Source organism: Ammospiza caudacuta, chromosome 4, assembly GCF_027887145.1.
Source record: "Ammospiza caudacuta isolate bAmmCau1 chromosome 4, bAmmCau1.pri, whole genome shotgun sequence".
In the NCBI taxonomy this organism is placed as follows: Eukaryota; Metazoa; Chordata; class Aves; order Passeriformes; family Passerellidae; genus Ammospiza; species Ammospiza caudacuta.
The window spans coordinates 14,431,548-14,448,008 of record NC_080596.1 but is presented as its reverse complement, the minus strand read 5'-3'; the positions used below and the strand labels follow the sequence as shown (position 1 = coordinate 14,448,008).

The following is a 16,461-nucleotide window of genomic DNA, read 5'->3' as shown; positions in this document are numbered from 1 at the left end:
TAAGAGTCACGAGTACAATTGGACCGTAATTGTGAGCTGGTCTAAAAATACCACCTGTGGACCACCATGAATTTTCAGGACAGCAGTCAGTGTCAACTAGGAGCCTGAGTCAACCACACACTTCCATGCATTGCAGCAGCAGGTGAATAATATTCTGACTAAATGCAGTTCTTTGCTAACCTGTTAAACATCAAAATGGAGATTGCCCTGACAGTTAATTGTAGTCACAACTTAGTGAATACCATTTTTGGGATTTACTTGCGAATGTTTGATCCCAGCTACTTACAAAGGAGATAAAACACTGCACTGGTTTTGCTGAAGGATGAGCAGTAAGAGATTGCAGCTTAGAGTCACAGATTTCTTTGTCCGTAGTTATGGAAACCAATTGGACAAAAATAAAAGAAAATATATTAGGGAAGGAGGAAGTGTTTCAGTCTTTGAAATAGCACTTCTACATTCTCTTTTCATGTTTCTATAATCTTTTCCAGCTTGGCACACTGTGTTAAAAAGTTACAGGTAGGGACTTGGAAGATTTCTTTAACTGCTCTTATCTTAATGACTTGCACTCTTTTAATTTGTACTAGCTATCCAGATAAGGACCATTGCAGCACAGTTGGTTCTTAGTTGCATCTAATTATCTGTGAGCACCCTAATATTTTCTAATCATCAGCATTTTATGAGCAAAAGACTGTATAAATTGTCTTAGTTGATTCCAAGCATCTTGCCATTCCCAGTCAGCTAATTGCCCTCTTTTTCCAATAGCTACTACTTCATTATTAGTAACTATCAACTGCTTTATTTTTTTAAACATGAGAGACTCAGTCTGGAGTACTTTAAGGGATTTATCACTCATGAGTTTTACAAAAAAGGCAACTAAGGAGCAGCTACAAGTAAGACTTCCTTTCCTAAACAGAGCAAATTAATGGAGCATTCTTCTATCTCATCCTGATTCTGGACACTTAGCTTGCAATTGTAACTCCAGTTATAACAGTGTTGTCTAAGCTTTAAAAATAGGAATCCTTTTACAAGGTTCTTGCATCATCTGCTTGTGTTCAGGAATGATTTTTGCTTACTGTCTCTCAATTCTTTCTTTGCTTCCTTGGTATCTTATAATTTCAATAGTAACTACAATTGTTAAGACAACAAACTCAAACTTTGGCATTTCTTGCAGTTCTTTTAAGCTTAAAAAAAAGTGCTGATATTTAATTGCACTGCTAGAAATTAGAGGGGTTTTTTTCTGACGGGAAACATCCCTTTGCCTTCAGCCCAGGTTATCTCAACCCTCTTGTCATAATTTTATTTTACTTCCCAAATTCAATCAGACACAAATAGCTCATCCCTGCTTTCAGTTATTAGCTTCTGTGTAGCCAATAATCTGCTTGAGAGCAAGAAGCAAAGCAGGCTTGGATAAAGAGGGGAAAACTAATAACTAATCTAATAAAACTAACAATCATATGCAAACACTCATGTAAAAGAGTTACAAATATGAATGGTTATTCTGCAGATCCCATAATCCTGTGAGGTAAGACTTTTTGCAAGTAAATGGGATCAGTCCATAAGGTAACAAATTGTCTCTCGAGATCTCTAAAACAAACCAGGAAGGCTTTTTAAAGAAATGCAGAAATTATGGAAGAACTAGGCCAATTGGCTTATTAGATAGTCAAATTGGAGATCAGGAGTTAACTGGATACTGTATGCATGGTGAAAGTATACGTACATTTACATATGTGAGCATATATGTGTAGATAAAAATAAATACCTTTATAGCTTGCTGCCTCATTTCATTTCATAGCAAACTTCAGTCTGTCGAGATTGTCTTTCCTTCAGCACCTTCGTAAAATGTGACATCCTGATGTTAAATCATACAACTGCTGAGCCTTTCTTATTCTCACAAAACTCTTAGCAACTGGAATGAATGTTGGTGTCTGATGTGCACTGTTGACCATCTGCAGAAGCTATGTAAATATACAAGAAATGAAAGGGAGATTTATGGAACCATTATTATGGTCTGACAGCAATATTTCAGTAATGCTTCCTCCTAAGACTTACCTTTGCTAATTTTCATGCTTGTCATTTTGTTTCATTTACATCACAGCTAGAGATGCCTAGCATGCTCAAGACCTAAATATACTGAATTGCAAAGTAACCTAAAGTATGCAAAAGCAGATAAAAAGTATGTTCCCTACCACAGTGAGATAATCAATAGAATCACTTTTATGTTCTGTCATGATTTAACATAGCTGTGGGGATTGCAAGCAGGTTTCTCTAGGGTATGAAATTATGCCATCAATTTGTACAAAACTAGTTTTCCTTCAGTATTATAATCACAGTTATTGATGGGACACAAATGATGAGGTGTTTTCTGAAACTCTTTTCAAAATCATGAATTAGCCTAAATCAGCATTTTTAACTAAAATGTCCCCAATAAAGTTCTCAATTTGGGATATTCTCCTCAGATGTTACTCTTTGGAGTTTCCATGTGTGTCACCGAAGGACATGGAGCCATTGAAATTCAAGTTTTAGGTAGGTAATCTTTGTGCTGGCGCATGTATTGATTGCCTTTTATCTACCTGTATATGCATCTGTACAGCATCACTGTCAGTGCTTTTCACCCCAAAAGAACACACAGACACAGTGAAACACGTGATAGCAGTGTAAATTGTGGTTTTAAGTCATAAATTCAGGAGAGGAATTCAGTTTTTCATGCTTCCTGCTGTCTGTGCATGAAGTTCTGCTTAGGAAGTGGACAGAAGTGCTGTTTCATCCTGAAACACAATGTTGCCTGGCATCATGGCTCACTTTAGTCCTGTGTCAGGCAACTGATTGAAGGTTGGATGCATGTTTCCCCAAAATGGTCTCCTGCTCTAGTGAGGCATTTACAATTTCTGCAGTGAAAGGCCAAGATACACAGTTAGTCCAAGTTACCTAGTCTGAGGTTTTCCTAGGGCAGAGAGAGAACTGCTGTCAGTTCCTCCAGCTGAGACTGAACCACTTGGATATTTTTAATTTATCTGAAATAAAAAGTGCTGTGGGTCTCCATACCAGTGAGATGCCTGATACTTTTCTCTTAAAATGCTTAATAGACTTTGCTAGAGAAAGAGCCTCCTGTTGGTGATAATGACAGATGTAAATGTCAGGTCCAGAATTTGTATGGCAAGCCCAGGCAAGTATAAACATTGCAAATAGCTGCTGGCAGCCTTTTATTTTCAAAGGTCTTGCTTCCTTTGTGACTCACAGGGTTGCCCTGTCTTTGTCAAAGGAGAAAATTTTAAGTTTTAAATTAACACTTACTGCTGTTAAGGCAATGTTTACCTTATTGTCAATTCTTGTAATGCCATTCTTATCACTGTAGATATTTCCTGTACTCAGGTGCCATCCTTCTATTCTGGGAAAATCAGACTGGTATGGAGTCTGATATAATACCTGACATTTGACCCAATACAATTATTCTTTTTTAGAATATGTTTTTTTTCATTTTTTTAGTTTGGAAATTCTAGAGGTCCTTTAGTCAGTGCACTCCATGCTCTCTTGAACAATGATATATCTTTCTATCTGACTCTTAAGATTCCTATTTCTTTTCAAAGATTATGTGGTTTCCCTCCATGCTTTTTATATATTTTATATTAAGAAAGAGACAGCAGAACCAAAAACCTGCTCAAAATGGAGAGTTTATGCTTCTGTTGTTGGAATGAAGTCCACAGAGATTGTCTCTTTATCCATTACAGTTGGATAAAGAGATTTTTAGAGTGACTAAAGGTATAGTCTAGTAACAAAACAATTTCTTTCCAAATAATTTTCTATGGCATTTGTGGTTTGTGTCTTTGTTCTCCTACTCTCCATGACGACCAGTTTTCCTCCAGAATTTTAAGTGTTTACAGGGGACAATCACAAACCAAGGACAAAACCAGATTATTTACCAGTAACTTGAGTTCTCCTACACAACAATTTTCTCTGTAGAACCATTCCATCTCCCTCTCTCCCCAGGTTTCCTATTGAAAGACAGATTTTTCCAGTCAGTTTGGAATGAAGTAGGAGGGTGTAGTAGTGACTCACACATCTGCCAGAGGTAAAATGGCATTCAATGCATGCGCTAGTACAATTTGTACTTACCTGAAATTTGACAACTTACACGGCTCTTTGGTGTCTGACATGGCGTTCTCATAAATTTCACTAAAGACCCTGAATCTGTGGAAGAGGTAATCCCTCCCCCCAAAAAAGGAAATTCAGTTACTGGTAAGTAATACAGTTTTTTTAAAGATGTCAAGCCATAAGGATTCCTGCTCATCCCCAATAACCTATAATAACCATGCCATTTACTTACTTGGTACATCAAATTCATAATTATTATCTAAGTATTTTATACTGAATACAAATGAGCTAAACATTCTGGAAGCTTTCATAATTTTCATTATATGAAAATTTCAAGGAGTTTTTTGAGAACATGAGATGATTCTAAATTTGCTAAACTTCAGATGTCATATGGTTTTATCTCCCTGTAAAAATCTGCTTTTTTTATGGCTCTGACGCCACACATATAAGAATTCCAACTGATTTCAGTTGCCTAGAATTAATTCCTTAACAAGAAAACCACACTAAAAAAAACCCCAACAACCAAACAAATGAAAAAAACAAACGACAAAAAACCACCCCACCCCAGAACTCACCAGTAGGGCTTGACCAAAAGCTAAATTAAGTAATACAGTTCTCTTGACATCACTGGGCTTTGGATCCTTGTCTTTTGAGTCTGTAACATTTAAACATAGTTGAAGTGCTTTAGAAACAAAGGAAAAAAAGATGCTTAGGAAAATTACTAAACAACATCTGGTATGTTTATGTCTGCTTCATTCTATTCAACTGTGAAACAATGTTTTTCTTCTTTGCTTTGTTATAGGTAAAATGTGTAAGAGGAAATACTGTTATAAATAATCTTTTAAACCTGCCTAACCATCAGAGCATCTTTCTATTTGCAGACACCTAGGAGCAATACTTTTCTTACTTGTAACTACTATAAACTTTCATCCTGTGCAAGAAATTATCAGAATGGCTTCTAAGGACTTTTCTTAAACCTTCCATTTTTTGTCTTTATTAAACTTTCTTTTTTCTCAAGCTCTTCATAATCTACATTGTGACTTCCTGTGTTTATGAAACTTTTCATGTTTATTTTAGTGCCAGTTTATATTCATTCTAATTTTAATTTTCCAGTTTTGATCTTTAATTTTTAAAAGAGTGTATAGAAAAAGCTCTCAGATAAATCACTATTTCATTGACCTTGCTCAGATCAATTTCAGTCAGCTAGTCTCAGTGAGCCCAGAATCAAACCTGACATTTATTAGGAACCTGATAACCACAAAATTGTCAGTAGCTGCATAATTCACTATATGCTATGAACAGATCAGGAAGGAGTATTTCTGGAAGTACACTCCATTGCCAGGGACAAGAATTATAAGTCCATATCGCAAATCTGAACCAAATCCTAGTCTGAAGAGTAGAGGAGACAGAAATTTTAATGCTGCTTAGCCTAGAAGTTGCTTTATGTGAAAAGTGCTTTTTTGGTTAAAAGAACAGTACTATGAAGAGAAATGCTAATTCACTGTTGTACTCTCTTTTTATGTAGATACCTTGCAGTCACAGCTTATCAATATGGGTGTTATTCCTACGTTAGTGAAATTGTTGGGCATTCATTGCCAAAATGCAGCTCTGACAGAAATGTGCCTTGTTGCATTTGGCAATTTAGCAGAACTCGGTAAGTCCACGATACTAATCTCAAATTTACATCCAGTTTTCATAATGTTAAGTCTTAGTTAAAGACTAACAAAAGCTCATTCAAGTCCTTTTGGTACATTCAACAATAAGAGACAAGTAATTTTTGCTTATTTTCTCTAGAATATATAGTTGTCTCTTTTTTTTCCCCTTTCAGTTACTGAAATTTATTTGGGTACTTTTATGTTACTGTGCTTCAGTTCAACTAAGCACATTTTAAATCATCTAAACAGTATTTCCATAGCACTGCTACTAAATGTGAATTATTTATTAATAATATAAATATTGTATACCAGTGTAGCTCCACAAAGTTTTATCGAGATTAAATTTGGCTCATGAAAATCTCTGAATGAAATTGAGGCAGGCACAGTCATTAATCTGCATATACAGTATTATTTTAGGTACAGAATTTTAATATACTCTGTTCTAAATACCTCCATGTATAAATCATGAATAGATGTTAATTTTAGTTAGAACTCCATTTAAATTGAAGTTTGTGGCCCTGCTTTGATCTGATGTCTTTTCAAACAGATCACTTTTCATTGGAATTCAACCATGTGTAAAAAAATGGGTTGTTAAGGCTTGTGTTTTATTAACATTTGTGGTTTATGTTGTTCTTTTGCTAACATATTTGGAGAAATTCTAGTTTTATGCGTTGGGGTTTTTTTACACTGGAGTAAATAATACATAGCACTTACAATATCATCTAAGAACATTCAGCAGTTCAAAATATGAAAAATGTGTATCTCTGAGTTTGTAGTACTTGGTGGCCTGAGTTCACAGATTTCAAGGCCAGAGAAAGTATCATGTTACCTAGTTTAGTTTGATCATACACATAATAAATTTATTTACAGGAGACAATTCTTCTTAACAAATCACAGCTGAAAAAGCCATCAAGGTAGCACTAAAGAAATTAACGAATCAGAGGTCTGCAGGTTGGGCACTGTGTACTGTGTCTGCACAGCAGAAATGATAAGAGTCATACACTGCAAGTTCTAGTGTTTAAATGCAACCAAAACCATAATGATATTAAATATGATAAATGGGAGACTCACTGAGAATTTCCTCCCCCTCTTTGGAAAGATCCAACTCTCTCTTGTTAAGTAATGAGAACCATGGGAAAAACTTTACAGCAGCTGCTTCCCTTCCAGTTCATACACATTGAAAAGGTGCTCATTCTTTAAGACTGGCACAAAATTAATTTACTTTGTAATATTTTATTCTCCCTTAAGCAGTAGTCAATCACATTGTAACTGTATTATTTTATTTTTGCCTTGTAACTTCAGGGAATTTTTTTGGTGAGGTTATCATTTTTCATCACTTACAAGACAACAGCATTGCAAGAATCCCTTGAAAAGCATTATATGACTCTAATTCTGTGTCAAAGCAGGGCACAAACCAGTGATGGATCTGCTAAAATACTGGAAAGATCAAAAATCCACAAAGAATATACTATGCAACCAGGCACAGTGAGAGAAAATGATGAGACGTGCACAAAAGTGTCCAGGACTGCATTCATGCTTTTCCCAAGTCCTTGGGATCAGTTCTACAGTAAAGTAATCCCCAGGCATCTGTCAGAGCAATAGCAAAGGTGCTGGAAGGTTTCTGGCTACAGATGGCCCTCAGGAGGTGGACACTGGAGAATGCAGAACACCAGCCCTACCACCTGCATCCCTTGTAATACTGCCAGTGAGGAGGAATATGATACAGGCAATGGAATAAGAGATGCTTTTGTTGAATGTACATTTGAAGACCTGCTGGCTAATCTGATAGGAACGTCGCCCCTCTGTAAAACTGCTTTATGCTGTATCTGTGCAGTATGAGATGGCCCAGCAACAGCCCCACACAGATTTCAAAAGAAATGTCACCATCATGAGACCATGTAAATATTTAAGCATTTGGTGCAAATCTTCATCTCTCCCATAGAAAATGCAGTATATAACCTGTTCTTCTTTCTGTTAAGACAAGAGAAATCAAAGACTTCTTTTTGTACTATTATTGTTTCTATAGCTAACTTATATTTTGGTGAGCAAAGCCAGACCAAACAGCCTTGAATCATATATTTATATATTTTTAACAGCCTTAACCATAACTATTTCAGGTCAGCACATTTAAAGTGTTAGACATTTATCTTTTCATTTTGTGACAAGCATGAGCCTATTGCTCTTGTCTGTGAAGAGCAGTTAGTCATCTTGCTGAATAAACCTGGTAACAAAGAGAAAAAGTAGTTCTACCTTCTTGTGTGGTTTGTTTACTTTATATTGATTTTCTCCTTTTGCTTCACAGAGTCAAGTAAGGAGCAGTTTGCCTACACAAACATTGCTGAAGAGCTTGTGAAACTGTTCAAGAAGCAAATAGAGCATGATAAAAAAGAGATGATTTTTGAAGTTTTGGCCCCCCTGGCAGAAAATGGTGAGAATTTTTTTCTTACTCCGTCTTTTACTCATTTTCTTATGTGTATTTTTTATTTCAGTATATCAGTGTGTTTTTCAGGCACTAAATGCAGAGTAATGGGCTGTCTCCTTCCAAAGCGACCACAGCTGATCCTTGTGATTGTAGTGTCATGAAAAGTGAATGGTCTTAATTGTTGAGCCAGCACATTGTTGATGCTAATTCCATCACTGATTCACTCTGTATACAATTATGTTATATTTTGTTGCTCTTTGCCCACAGTGGGAATATCAAAAGCTGCTTTTTAGAGAGCTTCACAACATTTGTCTGCAAACATTGGTTCAAGTGTTCATAGACCATTAGAGCACCAGGACATCATTTCCTGGAATCGCAGAGCCTCTGGCAATTCCATTTCCTATAACATTATTTTTGCTAGGGGCATGTCAATTGCAGAGCTAAGGACTGGACACTCTGCCCTTACTGTTCATTGAGAGATCATATGAATTTAATTTGGGTGTTTGGTGGTGTGTCTTACATAGCCCCAGGCAGCCCCTGGGAGTTTGACTCACTGCTCAAGACAGAGCAGGAATTGATGTGCACCCCTGATCACCCCTCCAGGATGTTCCTCCAGAGCAACTAGGGATCAGACAAAGGTTGCTTGTACAATGTATCATCTGCCCTTGATGGAAATAAAGAAATGAGTTAACAAGTGGAGATGGACTGATGTGGGAAGCAGTTCTGTGAAGGGAAGACATCACAGTATTTGATGGCTCTCTAACCTCATTTTAACCACTTCAGCATTAAAGCTTTTTTTAATTGAATAGATTTTTAGATAGAACTGCAAACTCAGGTTTATGTTTCATCCATTCTGTTGTGCATGCACACTCTGTGTGTGTCTGTTTTACAAAGTATAAGTCAGGATAAACTTTCACTTCAATTTAAAAAGGCATTTTGACTTTTAAGTGGCATGGAAAATCAATTCCTTTTTTCAGCTCTAAAAATGCACATCTTTTCCAAAATATATAATTTACTATATAATAACTTAAAATCTACTCTAAGGTAGTTCCATCCTCAGAATGACACAAAATAGGGTTGAACTTTTTGTGTGTTTGATATATGTCAGTTCAAATGCTTAATTGTTCCTAGAGTATGTTTTTTAGTTGCACTAAGATTTGAGAAATTCACTGCTGCTGACCCTGACTCAGATGCTTAGATGTTGAAAGGTAGTCAGAAAAACATTTCCACTGTGGATTCAAGGCATACATAAATGAGCTCACTTTGCTGGTACTGTTTAGGTGCTTTTCACTGTAGATAATTTGCAATAGGTCAGAAAGGAAAAACGTCTCAATTAAGTATTTGCCGAGTCTGGATTTTGGTGGTTGGGGTGTTTTAAAGTTTTTTTTCTAATTTACTTGTTGATTAAGCATGCTGGTGTAGCAATTTCAATTGCAAATCACAGAACATCTGCAACCCTATATTCTATAGCTAAGGGTATTCTCTATTTTTTAAAACACCTCAGTGCAAAAGAGTCTATTTAAAAAAAAATCCCAACTGGAGATTTTGCATTTCTTTACAAAGTTCATGAGAAGGTCAGCCACTCTTAAAGGAACAATGAATTTCACTGAGGCAAAAAGCCTAGTGACACCAGGAAACTGAGAGTCAGACACATCCTTCACCAGAGGTAGAACACACTTCCTCTCCCAAGTGTGGTTTGTAAACTATGAAAAAAATATTTCCAAAGCCCTGGCCTAAAAATATTTTAACTTGGGTTAACATTTTTTTGCAAAAATACCATTTCATGTAGAAAACTAAGAGAAATCCACTTCTTTTGCACACTTCTGCAGAGCTTTGTGACTATTTTTCAAAATCAGCCTGCAAAAACTACCAGAATCACTTCCATGTATGAAGAGACCTCATACAGCATAAGACAGCCTGCCATTCCCTCTTAACAGAAAGGGAGTTTAGGCATGTAAAGAAGATTCCAAGGGAAATATCTGTTACATATTTTGTTATTTTAGAAAAAAGAGAAAAAAAAATTTTGTTCCCAGATTTTATGTCACTTGAAAAAAACAAAATATTACCTTCTCAAGCCTTGTTTTGAACAACAGCGAAGAAATTAGTTTGCCTCATCAGTTTCCAGAACCAACTTCTCTGCCGACCCAACCTTTTGGATTTGACCTTTCTGCACTCCTCCTGCAGCCCTTTCAACAAATGGCAGATATACTGTATGTCTTTGGAAAGCATGAACACTGCACAGTCCTTATGAGTCTGCTGTGCCATGACTGAGGTGCCAGAAGTTTGCTGTAGAGAAATATCCTCATTTTTAGAAGTGAAGAGCTCCATACACCTTCAGCTTATGACTGTGCTCTAAAGGAAGTCCAGAGCCAGAGAGAGACTGTTAGATGAATAATAACAGAAGTTGGCCATAAGAATTTCAAATAAAGAACTCGTGGTTTTATGTACACAAGTTGTCAGTGAAAACACTGACATCACTGTTTCTTACAGTCTGTCCTGCATATGTGTGTAGGATAGATGCATTTAAAATCCTGATTCTGACTCCTATTGTCCATGCTATTTTCCAGATGTCATTAAACTGCAGCTGGTTGAAGCAGGTTTGGTGGAGTGCTTACTTGAGATTGTCCAGAAGACTGTGGACAGTGACAAAGAGGATGATATTGCAGAGCTTAAAACAGCTTCTGATCTTATGGTTCTATTATTGCTTGGAGGTAAGGATGGGCTGTCACTATGTTCTGCAAAGCAACAGCAGATACCTGTAGCACTGTTTGGCAGCTGAATTTCACTATTTATTAATTTTTTAAATAACCTAGATGACTTGCTGCACACCAGGCAAACATTTAACAGGTCAGATTTTGTCCCTCATTGCAGGATTGGATTAATTGTAGTGGAACCAGGAGAGCTTCACAAATATAAAGAGAAGTTTCTCTAACAAAGCTTTGGCTTGCTGACTCTCTGTGCTTTTTACCCCAGATGAATCCATGCAAAAGTTATTTGAAGGAGGAAAAGGCAGTGTGTTCCAAAGAGTACTTTCATGGATTCCTTCCAATAGTCACCAGCTACAGCTTGCAGGAGCACTGGCTATTGCAAATTTTGCCAGAAATGGTAAGAACATGCCATAATAACTTAAGTAAATTTATGTGTGGCCCTCTATCATGCTTTGTCTGTAGAGCTGGAAACAAGAATTGTATTGCAGTAAAGCTGTTGTTGAGTTACACAGCAATATCACTAGTTTTAAACTTTACAATCCTCAAAAGCATTAAACCTACTTTAAAAATATTATTTTGCATGTGTAGAGGGGTAAAGGGGATTTCTGCCTTCTTCTGATTTCTTCTATCACTCTTGTAAGTTTGTCATGAGCACTGCAATTCTCACATATGATGGTGGTCAAATTCTCAACAATGAAAACTAAAAAGGAGCAAGGAAACAAGCCTTCAATTCATACTAAGCTGTTGTAAAAATCTTAGTAATAATCTTCGCTTCACAAATGACTTGTTACATCTCGCACAGACGGAAACTGCATCCATATGGTGGATAATGGCATAGTTCAAAAGCTGATGGATCTGCTAGACAGACATGTGGAGGATGGAAATGTAACTGTGCAGCACGCTGCACTGAGTGCTCTCAGGAACCTGGCTATTCCTGGTAAGCCTCTCTTTGCATTGCTAACCACCCAAAGGTGAAATTCTGTTCTCCCACTCTACACCCTAGGGAATGTGGGTGGGAGCACTGACTGACAGTCCCAGAGGCAGGTCAGACTGCTGCTTTTCATTCTGGCCCATCACTGCTTTTTTGTCTGTAGCACAGCAGTTCAGAAAAGCAATTCTGAATACATCACAGGCATAATGACTGTCCCTTGCCACTTTGATCCCACAGTATCTCCCACCAAAGAAAGGGCAGCCTTGTAATTGCTGAGGAGCTGATGAGGCCTTGAATATGATTTCTCAACCTTTTTTGTCCAGAGCACTGCATATTTATTTTTCTTTCTGCTTTTTTTTGCTTCATTTGCAATCTGTCTCACAGCTGAGGGTCCCCACCAGAGAACAGTGCCCACTTTGTTAAACACTGCATCTTACTTAAGACACTGAAAGTTGCCAAATTAGAGCTGGAGGTAGACCAACAGAATAGCCAGCCTATTGCAATTAGTTACTGTTTGTTGGCAGTAAGCTGAATGCTAATTTTGTCATTTTTAGTAACTTAATTTGTGTGAGTTTTGATTGCCCAAGCATAAAGGTAGAGCACACACACAAAACAGCAAAGCAAATCCATAACACTTGTGTATGGTTTCTTGTGCCAAGCCAAAAATAAGTCTTTCATTCACATAACCTTATTTTACTATTTTTGGTTTTGATAAATCCTAACTTTTAGAAATGATCATGCATACATAACTAAACCCACTGAGGTTTAGCAGTATTCCATTTGCTTACCTTTCTCAGGTGAGTCATTCTTTTCACTTCCATCAGTCAGCTTCCCTGTAGCCTGTGCTGAAGGGTGTCTGCCAGAGACCTACATCACCATCCCTGTACATTGTTAGAAAGAAACGAGCAAGTAATAACTGACCTCAGTGATGAGCTCTGTGTCAAAACACTGTTTCAAATACCTAAGAAGTATTTTTTCCAAGCATACTACTGGGCAAGATTTGCACCTTAAATGCATTTCAGAGAGCTCTGTGAAAGTGGAGAACATGGACTAGTGGAAAGAATGAAAGAGAGGTTGGAGAGGGGAAGAAGGCAACAAAAGACTACAGACTCCAGGCATGTCAGGCTAGAGTGTTATTTGTATGAAGTATTGGAACTGGGTAAGGGGTTATTCTGCTAATTGGATGCTTTGCTTTGCTAATTAGTTCCTTTGCCTGTGAGAAATTGAAGAGTGTGGTTGAGACTCAAAGATTCCTCCTATTTGGGAGTGCAAGTATTAGCCTGGGCTCCTGCCTGATGCATTTGTGGAAAATACCTTTCCTACACCAAAGGTATCTTTGGTGATGTCAAGCTGAATACAGAAATTTAGATGTGCATGCTATGAAAAAGCACTTATTTTCACAGGAACCGTGACATTTTTCCACAACACACTATCACCAGTGCACACTGTTCCTGAAGTCTGTGCTCACAACCTCTTTTTCAAACCACGTCTGAAAATTTGCTTCCAGTCCAGCTCTGAAATTAACTGCATCTTCCAGAAATGTTTTTGAGATCAATCCCTGTTCTTTATTCATGCAGTTGTAAATAAGGCCAAGATGCTATCAACTGGCGTTGCAGAAGCTGTATTGAAATTTCTCAGATCGGAGATGCCCCCCGTTCAGTTCAAGCTGCTGGGAACATTAAGAATGTTAATAGATGCACAAGGTAAAAATAAACTGTTCTCTATGTTAAGTCATTCTCTTTGGTTCAGTCTGTGATACGCTGCCAAGATTCTTAAAAAGAGAGAAGCAAAGCTTTTCTAAATTTCATTCCTGAAGTCATGGAATCAATTTAATACACATGCAAAAGAAGAGGAACATGGGTTGATTTTTTTTTTTCAGAACTCCTAAACTGACTACCAGGGACCCTCCAAATAGGTGTCAAATGCTTATTTATTTTTGAACTTCTTTACACGGTCACATTACAAGTGTGTATTGAGGTGTGAGTGTTTTCAGCTACCACTCCTGTTTTGCTGTTCACTTACTGTATTCCCTGGCTGTACCTTGGTCCTTGGAACAGGATAATACTCTGTTAATTGATAGACTGCAATTCTGAAAAGAAAAAGCACCTTTTAGTTACCAACTTGTTCCAGGATAAGGATTTATAAAATCAGAAATCTGCTAAAAACCAGAAATAGTTCATGAGGTAAATTAGCTGTGTATTTATTTTTGACTCAGTCCTACAGATTTTTTCAAAAGATCCATTCTAGTTCTAGCAAAGCATTGGATGCAGAATAGACTTTTTTTGAAGAAACTTACGTGACTTACAGTCTATCAAACCTGATCTAACCTACCACAGTGCTCCCTTCTGGCAGCAGTCCCTCCTGGTTTTTAATTCTTGAGCTGACTCACAGCTCAGCTGGGCGTGTGATATCACCTGTATTTTCCCTACTCTTCATCAGTGCACAAGCTTCAATAACTGGGCTGATAAGTTGTTTCAAAAACTGGATTATTAATGTTTTTCTGGATTTTTTAAAAATTTCTTTTCATTTTGACTGGCTTTACTTGCTTCAATGCAACCTAGACTGTTCCCACTGGTAGTGCAGGCTAGTGAAGTTCTTCTAACTCCTTCAAGTTAGTAACTTTCAGCTTGTTTTTCTAGCACTTGCTTAAAAAATGTGACAACCTTTTTGTTGTGTTGTTGGCTCCGGCATCATGTAGCGGAAGCAGCTGAACAGCTGGGCAAAAATGTAAAACTGGTGGAACGCTTGGTGGAGTGGTGTGAAGCCAAGGATCACGCAGGTGTGATGGGAGAGTCCAACAGACTCCTTTCTGCACTTATACGACACAGCAAATCAAAAGTAAGTTAGTGGACTTGTCAGAACCAAGAGTTACCTGTGCACTTCCTGTGGGTAACCAACCCTCCACCTTGCAATCCTTCTAGCAAGCCAGCTTGGGTATTCATGTGTTACATCTCCTCTGCCCAAGGCTTGACTCATTTTTATTTTAAATGTATCCTGCAGAAGTTCAGCATGCTGTATTCTCTGTGTTTTTATGATGCTATATATGAAGAATCAGTAAACTCAGTTGTTAGGAACTTGCTATATATTTATATATAAAACTGAGATCCAGAAATAGTCTGTCTCCCTACTCTTCATACAGCATATTTCAAACTTTTAAGATTCTGATGGATCATAAGAAATGATCATTTATTCCAAATTCTAACAAAAGCTTGCTTGTGTATGGCAAAAGGTACAGCATTAGGAAAAATTCATCTGACCCTCCCTTCACCTTCATATCAATCAAATATCTTTACCTAAGCAGTCCAAGTCCATAATTCTTGTTCAGCTGAGTATTAGACAAAGCAGCCTTATAAAGGACAAACACATCTCTGGAGACAGGCTATTTCAGGCTCAGACTTCCTTCACCATGTTCACTGATAAGGACACAGACTGCATTACTGAACTTAAATAGCAAGTGTGATTTGGAGAGCTCAGACTGTTACAGTGACCTCTTCATTCATCCATGGCCTTTATGAAGTGAAAATTATAGTAGAGGCCTGATGTGTACTGAGTGTCTCCAAGAACAAATCAACAGGCCTCACAGGGATTTAAATCTTTGCTGATTGCTAATATCACTGTCTCTGCCTAATACCCCTTCTCCATTTTATGTTCAGCCTCTAAAACTGATTAGGGTTCATTTTTCTGGTTCTCACTTCTTCTGCACCCCTCCCCAATGTCCCCAACATGTATGCATACATGGCAAACACCACCACAGATGTGAGACTAATATTCTCTATAGGACAGCAGAATTTAATTCTAAATATGGAGACAGTACTGATTACATCAAATAGATATTAATGCAGAAATTAACAGCTTTATCACAGGTGAATTAATTTTTGTTGGGTGCATGTATTCACAGAGGAAATTTGACATGAAGAGGATAACAGAGCTCAGAGGGTGGGGTTTTTTAGGCTTTTGCTGCCCTCTAGGTTTGAATATGAGTACAGCTGTACGGCTCTTACCAACATCAGGTTTGAATTTAGCTTTTAATTTTAAATGCTTTGGGGTAATATTTACAAAGGTAACAGTCAGTTTTAGTCATTCTACAAAACTGGAGTAGGTACCTGTGATTTCAACCACACTAGCACCAAACCTGATGGCTGTCATCTATTCAGTACTGCCTTTTAAAGGGTGAGGTTCATCTACAATATAAAAAATTCTGATGTCAAAGATGCTGATTGGTTCCTAAGCCTTATATACCCAAAATTCCACACCAATTTAAATAGAACTTAGCAGTTCCCAGATTATCTCAGTATGAAAACTACTTTGGAGTGTTGGTTTTTGGTTTTTTGGGTTTTTTTTTGTTGAGATTGGGATTGAAGGTATTTAAATGGTATTTTGTGTTTAGGTTTAGATGCTTATTTTTTAAATTTATGTTATAGTCTCGCAGTAGTGAGACTATACATCTCACTATTTTGGCTGTGGCTAGTGTAAGAAAGAGGGACGTGGTTTAAATGGAAATTTAAGATATACATGAAAAACTTAAATTGTATTCTTGTTTCAAGAAATTGATGCTACTTCAAACCTTTGTGCACTCACAGGACAAATAAAAAATAATAAACAACCAATCCACATTTCCTTGAACAGTTTCCTTTCAGCGTGCCAAGTTACCTGATT

General features: G+C 37.3%; 1 protein-coding gene across 6 annotated transcripts in view; it reads left to right on the top strand.

Moving 5' to 3' along the window:
• The window catches only part of RAP1GDS1 (Rap1 GTPase-GDP dissociation stimulator 1), a 90,894-nt gene that overhangs the window by 67,277 nt on the left and 7,156 nt on the right, over nucleotides 1–16,461 (top strand). For 5 of the 6 annotated variants that reach the window (XM_058803181.1, XM_058803180.1, XM_058803182.1 and 2 more), the window contains 7 exons: nucleotides 5,615–5,743; nucleotides 8,047–8,172; nucleotides 10,734–10,877; nucleotides 11,140–11,271; nucleotides 11,677–11,811; nucleotides 13,383–13,508; nucleotides 14,504–14,643. In XM_058803181.1, the coding sequence (XP_058659164.1) occupies nucleotides 5,615–5,743; nucleotides 8,047–8,172; nucleotides 10,734–10,877; nucleotides 11,140–11,271; nucleotides 11,677–11,811; nucleotides 13,383–13,508; nucleotides 14,504–14,643 (932 nt within the window). The remainder of the gene's footprint in view (nucleotides 1–5,614; nucleotides 5,744–8,046; nucleotides 8,173–10,733; nucleotides 10,878–11,139; nucleotides 11,272–11,676; nucleotides 11,812–13,382; nucleotides 13,509–14,503; nucleotides 14,644–16,461) is intronic. The other variant, XM_058803184.1, reaches the window with a different exon arrangement.